Raw genomic sequence first — 10,116 nt, forward strand, 5'->3', positions numbered from 1 at the left:
GGCATGACATCTCAGTGGGCTAGCACTATATAACCAACTTTAGTCTGGGCTAGTACAAGGAGCCGCACATACACATACACACGCATACACGTCGTCATATGAGCGAAATATTCTCAAGCACGACGTAAAACCCAATTTCACCTCACCTCACCTCACATATTTCTTCTGTAAAAGAACACTGAAAACATGATAACATTACTTCTGTTGTTATGGCCATAAATGAATTTGTATAACCGTGCATATACAGCAGACAGACAGACAGAAACCCGCCGCCCCTCATCCCCCAACACACACAAAAACACAAACACTCTTGTAATCAATGATGTCCGCAAACCGTTTACACTGGTAATATTACTTCACTGAAACCCTTCTAAATACACACATACAACTTGTCGGACGATTCAGGAAGGAATCTTTTATTAACAGAACATGAAATGTCCACACAGTTAAAAGCATTAACAGGTTTACGTCATAAAACCAGTGTATCTCAAATGTAACTTTTCACTCAAAATGAGGGCGTTACCAACACATATATCGCAATATATTGGCTCTATTAAGAAAACTGGTTTGAAATTCGTCAAAAATAAATTATATGTTTCTGAGTGATTGAGTGTAGTTTTACGCCCTTTTAGCAATACTCCAGCAATATCACGGCGGGGACTTAACACATTTCACGCATGTAGGGAATCGAACCAGTCTTCGGCGTTACGAGCTGACACGTTAACCACTAGGCTGCCCCACCGCATATATGTGTCTGAGAGAAACTTCCTGAGTGGTGTTGGTGTGTGAAACGCATCAAGGTAAGGATCGAATGTACGACCTCAGTTGTCTGTCAAATAAGTCTGCACGATTATACATGAAAAACACCAGCGTTTACCGAGTAGTGCACATTCTACTTTAATATCGATAATCTATGATACAAATGTGTACTCAAATGTGTAATCTCAGCTGATATCGATAATGTATAATAAGCGCATTTACAATACGCGTTTTAATCTAATGATAACACTTAAATTCATTTTCATAAGGTATCTCTGACATCTCTGGGCTTGCTCTGGTAAGATTTCGATACAGCTATTGTACATGATTCATTAAATGTGTAATCTCAGCTGATATCGATAATGTATAATAAGCGCATTTACAATACGCGTTTTAATCTAATGATAACACTTAAATTCATTTTCATAAGGTATCTCTGACATCTCTGGGCTTGCTCTGGTAAGATTTCGATACAGCTATTGTACATGATTCATTAAACCCCGTAGACATGGCAACGTACCCAGAAACAGTAGACGTAACAATGTAACTAAGCTGAGCACATGTCCTGTGCTTCATGTGTGCAAACGTCAAAGACCCGTGAGAATCCGGGTTAAAATTGGTCTTCAGCAGCTTATGCTTATGAGAGGCGGCTAACGGGATCAGGTGGTAAGGCTCGCTGAACTTCGTTGACACATGACATCGTAGATCGATGCTTATACTGTTGATCACTGGATTGTCAGGTCCAGACTCTATTATTTACAGACCGCGGCCATATAGCTTGAATATTGCGTTAAACAACATAAAAACAATAAACGTCATCGCATATGCTGTAAATTTCCTTCTGGAGGACGTGTTCTGGTGTGTGCAGTTCAACTGTTTTTTATGAGCTCAGATTCAACGTTTTCTTGTCGCCCACTGAGCGATCCGTCGTAACAGCAAACAGGTGGTTTGTGATTATGGCATTGGTTATGTCCGTCAGCAGATGTACCCCCAGAAGTTTGGTCAGAGGCATTTTGGTCCAGTTGTTTTGGGTACACACGCTTCTCACATGAGTTGCAACGCATAGCATTCACAGTCTCTCGGAATGGTTTATACAACTTGACGTAGAGAAATGGCTTCAAGATATGGTAGATCGAGTTGACAGTCCAGGCGATGGCCTTGAACCCTTTTAACGGAACCTCTACGGAGATGGCTATTAAGAGCGGGATTAAGGTGAGGAGGTAGACGGCGGCCACGGTGTGGATGAACTGAGACATCTTCACCTTCTTCACGCTGCGAGGACTCATCATCATCATGGAAAGTCTGTGTGTGGAGATGCGGAATTTCAGGAAACAAGCCATCACCAGGCAGAAAGGTACGACAATGATATTGAGAATCATGATAAGTAGGATCCAAAAGTTAAAAGGCGTTAGATGAATGTGTAGGATATTCAGCGACGTGAAATCAACAGTGTACATCGATGGAAGGAAGTGGTACGTTGAGGTGATCACAATGTTGAATATCCAGGAACAAGCCAGGAACTTGTAGATCCGTTCCCATGTGACCAGGCTCCTATACTGCAGTTGCTTGCATATAGCCAGGTACAGATTTACTGACAGGGCACATATACTGTGAGACACAACACCTTGGAGTGCAAATAGAGAGAGTCTCAGATATATTTGAAACTGGACCAACTGATAAGGAGCAACTAATATCGCAGTCAGCGTAATAATCTCCTGTATGATTTCAGCAACAACCTTGTTTATCATGAGAGCACCAGAGAACCCTCTCATCCCCGCCGTCCCGATAATGATGATGAGTATGATGACATTCGCAGATACTCCCAGGAAGTGTAATGTTCCGAGTAGATACGCTGATGTCAGTTCTGTTGCCGTGAACAATACAGTTACATTATCCATGTCCATGTCCATTATTAACAATCTGGACAGGAATAAGGCGAACAAATAGTTGCCCTCCTGTTGATATCGCCCTTCAACAGTATTTCGTCAACCACCCAAAGACGCAGAACCTTGTGTTGTCAAATGTCAAAATCGCACACCATGTCATCTGGTTTACACCACATCTGGTTTTCTTGGCCTTTTCTGGCTGTTTTTCTCTGCGATAATATAAAATAAATCATTACTAACAAACTAAGTCTGTGGCATAGACAATCAGGAAGTGTGAGTGAGTTTAGTTTTACGCCGTACTCAGCAATATCCCAGCTATATGGCGGCAGTCTGGAAATAATCGAGCCTGGACGAGACAATCCAGTGATCAACAGCATGAGCATCGATCTACACAACTGGGATACGATGACATGTGTCAACCAAGTCAGCGAGCCTGACCACCCGATCCCCTTACAAGCATGGGTTACTGAAGATAAATTCTAACCCGGATCTTCACGGGTCCAGAAAGTGTGCTGTTCTTAAAGGGTATTTCTTCAGCGATAAATATAGTCAAGATTCATGACATTTTGGAAAGTGTTTTTATAATATTGGTTGAAGTTTTATTATGTGTTTTTTTGACAAAACTGGTACGGGACTTGAGAATGTAGCATTACTTAACATAACATAGGTTAAGGAAAAACAAGTCCAGGTAAGCAGTTAGTATACTAAGCAGTTAGAAAGCAGAAGGTGATCCATTCTTTACAGAACATAAACACAAACGCGGTCCTCTGTTGGATATGACCAAAAACAATAACGCTCTGAATATGACAATAACCAGTCGGTGTGAAAAGGTAATATAAGATTGAGCAGAAGCGGAAACCACGTACATATTAATAAACGTTGAACCAAGTTTATCTGCCTTGAAACAATATATTGGAAGGAAGAATGATGGCGATAGGACTTATTTATGCATATAATGCATAGAGGATTTGGAAAATGCCAAGCAAAACATCAGAAGGGCTGGTAATTATAATAATAATAATAGTCCATTTATATTGCGCATATATCCATGCACATTGTATGCTCAAAGCGCTGATATACTATCTCTGGTCAACGAGTACAGAACACTCCCCGTGGACAATACAACCGGCCGCCTGTCAGGCGCTCAAGGTTCACATTCAGACTATCATCATATCACACTAGGTACCCAATGTTCTTCTGGGTGAACAGAGGCAATTTTGAACAAACTCACTTGCCTAAGGTGAGACCACATATATTACATGTGCTTCGTTGTGTGGCAGAACTCAGGAGTCCAGCTGCCAAACAAAGTGTGGAGTTGGAATGTCAAAACCAGAAGATAATGAAACGCCACGTCTTGTAAGGACAGCTAGATATAAGACATCTGACGTAACACCCTCTACAAGGTGAGGTGAAAATGGGTTTAACGTCGTGCTTGAGAATATTTCGCTCATATGACGACGTGCATGCGTGTGTATGTGTATGTGGCTGCTTGTACTAGCCCAGACTTAAGCTGGTTTTATAATGCTAGCCCACTGAGATACCATGCCGCAGTGAAGCATGAATACCCCACTCAGACACATTATACTGACACTGAGCCGACCAGGCCTTGTTGTACCCACTAATGCCGAGCGCCAGGCAGGGACCAACAAGTACCATATTTTAACGTCTTTTGGTATGACGCGGTCGGGGATCGAACCCGCGACCTTCCGCTCTCGGGCGGACGCTCTAACCACTACACCACGGAGGCGGTCACACCCTCTACAAAGAAGCCCACACTATACATTCATTCCCATCAGTGAACTGGCTATTTACAGCCACTGACTGAAGAACATACCTATTTTAGCAGAGAAATATAATATGACTCACCTGAATCTTGGGCCGACACTGCAGATAGCTGTCCCTTGGTCCTGTGTACCGACTTTAACAAGGGTCCCATAAAGGATGTTAGCCTTTGCGACGGAACAGCATCTCCAATGGGTAAGTCCCACCCGCGTGGAATTAGGGTTTATGCATCAATGACAACCAATAGTCTCTATGACACACAGTGTGGGAGCTCAACGCTTATCAGTGATCGCGGTTAATCTGACCCTGATTAGTGTATCCCACTGTGAACTAAGTTCATTAGCATCACGCCTAATCATATACTATTTGTACTCTTGTGAAGTGCGAAAATTAAGTAAAAATATAAACACAAAATTTCTGATCGCAAATTAGGGAACTTACTGATTTATGAAGCATAAAAGAACCAAACGGTCGGTGAGCGTTTGTTTGTGTGTGCGTGAGTGAGCGCAATGTTCAGCAGTAAGAGAGAGAGTTCGATTCCAGGAATGGTACAATGTGTGAAGCTCCTTTCTGGTTCCCATTTTGGGTGAGATATTAGCCGGAAGTCTGCCAAAAGCGGTGTAAAATCTTTTTGAAGTTTCGGCCAAATTTCAGCCAAATTCCTATTTTTATCACATGACTTACAAATACAGGTAAACGACCCAGAACATGTACGATCATAATGTTGCATATGCGATAAATGTCTTCTAATGCAGATCAAGACGAATATTATTTTGTACGTGGAGTTCAGAGATTTGGTTACCCATGTAATATAATCGACATCCATTAAGACAAAAAGTCTTGTGCGAATAAGAAATAACAAAACCATACAAGGATATCCCTTTTTCTTAAGAGGCATCTAAACACTAAGGGGTATCTTCACATGCTGTATTCTCATGCTGTAAACGACCCGTGAACATCCGGGTTAGAATTGGTCTTTAGTAACCCATGCTTGTCGTAACAGGCGACTAACGCGGGATCGGGTGGTCAGGCTCGCTGACTTGGTTGACACATGTCATCGGTTTCCAGTTGTGCAGATCGATGCATAATGCTGTTGATGACTGGATTGTTTGGCCCAGACTCGATTATTTACAGACCGCCGCCTTATAGCTGGAATATTGCTGAGTGCGGCGTAAAACTGAGCTGAGTCACTCACTCAGTTCGGATAGGAAGTAAAAAATACAACCGTGTTCAACCGATCAACACCATCTATTCAAGAACACTCGAATAGCTGTAACTGCACATTAACAATCTCAAAAACAAACATTCCAATGCGTAGCCAATTGGGGCGTAAAGACAAAAAGACAGATATCAGCACTATTGTAATTACAAAAGGTGAACAATTATTTTGAAGCTCGCATTCATCTATAGAAATTATTCGCTAACTCGAAAGGCAAATTCTCAGTTCCATGGCAAAATTCCCCAGCTTTCTGAGCACTTTCTTTGATAACATAGTTACATACCTGTAAAAGATGTGACCATAAATCAAGCTTATATGTTAGTGTGGCTGCCCCACACCGATAAGGCTTTTTACTATTTCTTTGTGTGTGTAAAATGTACACTGCTAAAAAGTAACATGTATTTCTGTTCTCATTACCTGAAAACCATAATATTTGATAAATATAAACAGATATTTGACTACTTCGGAAAATATGAAAATTGTTAAATCAGGCCACAATTTTATCACAAAATCAAACGTTTCAAAACTTGCAAAGCTAATGTTACTTGAAAGCAATTGTATCCGAAAGCGTATCATCAAATTAATCTGCACATGTTCCTTAATTCCATTAAATCTTCAGGCACACCAAATTGTACTCAGGCACTCCCAGTTGACAGACACCCATTTGACAGACAGTCGATTGACAGACACTGAACTAGATGATTAATTAGAGTAACACCTACTGGTATAATGGAACAGCCCACTGTCTAGTGAGTAGAGCAGGGTGAGCCTGAAACTGATTCGTTACTTGAAAGTTTGATTGTGTGTAAATAGAACTGTGATAATCATTCTTCTCTTCCCAAAATTGTTTTTACTGTCAGTTACTATCGAATATAAAACAGGTGTCACCGAGTGGTTTGATTGTGTTTCTTGACTGAATTTTTTTTTATTAATTCAAGAAAAGGATTGGGCACAAGTTATCCAACTTACAAAAGTTAACTGAGAAAACGTTTTTCTGAGAGATATAGATATGTACATATTATTCTTTCACGTGGATATAAATGATGCAACACAGTCACAAGTTCTAATACATTTGTATATAGCTAAGGAAATATTATTCCACATTTTAATTGCTGATGGAATAAAAGATGATGTTGAGTACCTCAGTCTTGTACATGGTTGGCTGAAATTATCGGAGTTTCTGAACTCATAGCTTGTCCGGTTACCCACTACAGGTGGGCGTAAATCCTAAAGAAAATTACTGGTGTTGTTCTATTTAGTAGGAACGTTAATTTCTGAAATGCTCCAATCATTTTAGATGTCTTTTTTACAATGTTCTCCTGTTAGACAAGAAGGTTAAACCCAAACGTTTATGAATATCAACTGTTTTTATATTAGTTAGGTAGGTAACAGGTCGTAGATAATCTGGTCATTGAACCGTAAATGTTGTTGTTTTAAGGTGTCTGCGAACTGCCTGTCTGCGTAATGGGAGGACACCAGTTGTAGCTGAGCAAGTACACTCATACATGTGTTCATCTGAATGGTTTAAATAAAACTACAAATACACATTACAGCAATGTGTTTTCGCCATGCTTCTGTGCTTCTGTTTAGCACTCTGTTGTTAACAAGTATAATAATGTATATCATGTTGTGACTTACACTTTGTATGATACGCTGTGTGCGTGCGGTGTTAATGTAAGCTTTAACGTGAATAGAAAATACACAAAAAAATGTTGAATTGCTAAAATGAAAACATCGAGATGAAGTTATAGTGTGGACATATAGCCGAAAAAGACTATAAGTTAATCTCCTGTTGTTTAAGGATTATCGCGCATCAGTGATTTTTTTTATCTAGAACAAAATCGTCCGGCAAAACGGGAACCCCCCCACTGTAACAGCTTGTTCACAAATCCCCATTCATTTATTTAATAGTGAGTGAGTTAAGATTTTAAGTTATAGTGAGTTAGTGCATTTATTTAATACAAATACGTTTAAATCATATGGTTGTCTTAATAAGGTTTAAAATACATTTATGTAAAGGATACATAAATAACACGGAAACATCACTTCTTCCAATCACGGAACTGTGCACTACGGTAAAGCTAAACGGGAATCGATAATCATTCCTTTAACATTCCTTAAAATCAATGACCTCTCCCGAAAGTTCTACTGAGATTCAGAACTTCAAATCATAATTATCTAAATCAGCAAACAGCAATCATCTCTGAAATTGCCTCTTAAAATGTAATGCCTTCGATAATGAGTGAGTGAGTGAGTTAAAATTTAACGTCACATCGGCAAAATTCCTTCGATAATGAAAGATGTTGATGCATATTATGTATGGCCACTTTCTTTAAATTTAATCATCCTCTATGTCCACAAAAATGGAAAGTCCTGAAAAGATGTCTAAAGTTATACTATAATCAACAGTATATAAGTAGATAGTCGTACATATATACCGTTAGGCCATCTTGTCATGTGCATTATGCAACACACAAATGATGCGTACAATATGCTCAGATACCACCATGGGTACTTCACAATGAAGTCTGACTGACGAAGAGGAACAAAACGGAAGGCAACAATCTCCACAATCTCCTTCAGAAACACACTTATGCCTAAGCTCACATAATCCGATTTACGCAAAGCCATCAATCACCACCACTTCATTGTTTATTCTTCTATTGAATTCCAGGCGCGCGCAGAACTAATATATTTCGCCGAAGGGACTACTTAAAATACAATTAAAGCCTTTTTTTATAAACCTTATTATTTGTTTTGGAAAATATATTTGTATAAATGTTGTAAATATTTTGTTAGCAGTAGATATCGATTTTTAAAGATAAAATATAGAGTTATGGTCCACATTCTCCTTATGACATTGTTACCTTCTGTGTGAACACAACCAGGAAGTATTCTACGTACGAAATGAAAATCACTAAGATTAGGAATAAAAGTGCCCAATCAACAAACGCTGGTAAACGTGTCAAGAAGAGAAAGAAACGTTATAGCTTCAACCTCAACCCTGACACCCATTCAAGACATATTAAAAGCAAAACATGAAACAGTCTTGTCACATTGAACCCCATAATAGAAGTAAAGCGTTCACTAATGTGAGCGAGTGAATTTGTTGTTTTTCGCCCTTCAATATTGTGAAACATGATGTGTATTATGCAGCTATAATCCAGGTAACAAACAAAACCGGCGGAGAAATGTGGATTGTGACATCATTTTATTGGAAAAATAATGTATGACGTTCCCCAAGACAACAATCGAGAAGGACCGTTGGCACAAAATGCTCCCCAAACCATTCCGCTGCCCCTCCAGATCGGTAAACCTCACGAACACAACACCGTTCCCCTTCGGCAAAGGGGGATGTGAAGCATGTGAAGGATGTACATTATGCTTGTCCAAATCAAATTTACTCAAGATTGTCTTCTCCGTTGTACGTGCAATTCTGTCATTGAGTGAGTGAGTGACATGACGGACCCCAGATATCATGCTTAATCCTCAACACGAACCAGTATTAATTCTATTTTTGTAAATAAATACAAACGTTTATATCGATTTTTGCCTAATCGTCCGGTCGTCACGCCGAAGACACGGGTTCGATTCCCTACATGGGTGCACAATGTGTGAAGCAACTTTCTGATGTACCCCGTCGTGATACTGATGGAATATTGCTAAAAGCGGCGTAAAACTAAACTCACTCACGACCAGAATTGTACCTACTACTAGAGGTTGGAGCTGATGACATATTGTTCGACATAAAGGGGGAAAGTCAATATTGTTACTTGATCCTTCTTGTTACACAGTCTTGTCACCAACTCCTTAAGCATAGGTCGAAATATATAACAAACTGGGCGACTCACTGGTTTCTCGTATTTTTAATAAAACAAAGAATTGGTAAGAAAGGTAAAACGTCCAATATAACATTATATGCATAATAATCGGTCGATGCTGGTCTTTTGTGTGCGTTACGTACACATCTGAGCCCTGATCTGCTGTTTGCGATTGTTTAATTGAATTAAATGCTAGAACCATAATTATAATAATAAAAATAGGGATATTTATAAAACGCCAGCGTCCACACATGCTCATGGCGCTGACAACCTATGTACAAGGAGAAATGAAGAGTCACTGGAAGGCTTTAGTGAAGAAAAAAGTCTTAAGATATTTCTTGAAAGAATCAGTTGTTGCAGAAGGTTTTATGTGGAGTGGCAAAGAGTTCCATAGGAGTGGAGCAAAATGCTGAAAACATTTCTTTCCGTAGGAAGAGAGGCGAGCCGGGGGGAACTACCAGTAGACGCTGATCTTGAGAACGAAGAGTCCTGGATGGAACATACTGGGTTAACAGGGATGATAGATTGTTGAGACACTTGTAGATGATGCACAGAACTTTGAAATCTATCCGGTATGGAACAGGAAGCCAGTGTAGAGATTTTAGCACAGGAGATATATGGTCATATTTAGAAGATAAAGAAATAATTC

The 10,116-nt window shown here is 39.7% G+C and overlaps 1 protein-coding gene across 1 annotated transcript; it reads right to left on the reverse strand.

Moving 5' to 3' along the window:
• Positions 1-1,628: 1,628 nt before the first annotated feature.
• On the reverse strand, positions 1,629-2,669 carry LOC124274689 (mu-type opioid receptor-like). The gene has a single exon (XM_046710054.1). The coding sequence runs from the start codon at positions 2,667-2,669 to the stop codon at positions 1,629-1,631; it is 1,041 nt and encodes a 346-aa protein (XP_046566010.1).
• Between the last annotated feature and the right edge of the window lie 7,447 nt (positions 2,670-10,116).

Source organism: Haliotis rubra, unplaced genomic scaffold (genome assembly GCF_003918875.1).
Source record: "Haliotis rubra isolate DU_JTF1 unplaced genomic scaffold, ASM391887v1 Scf193, whole genome shotgun sequence".
In the NCBI taxonomy this organism is placed as follows: domain Eukaryota; kingdom Metazoa; phylum Mollusca; class Gastropoda; order Lepetellida; family Haliotidae; genus Haliotis; species Haliotis rubra.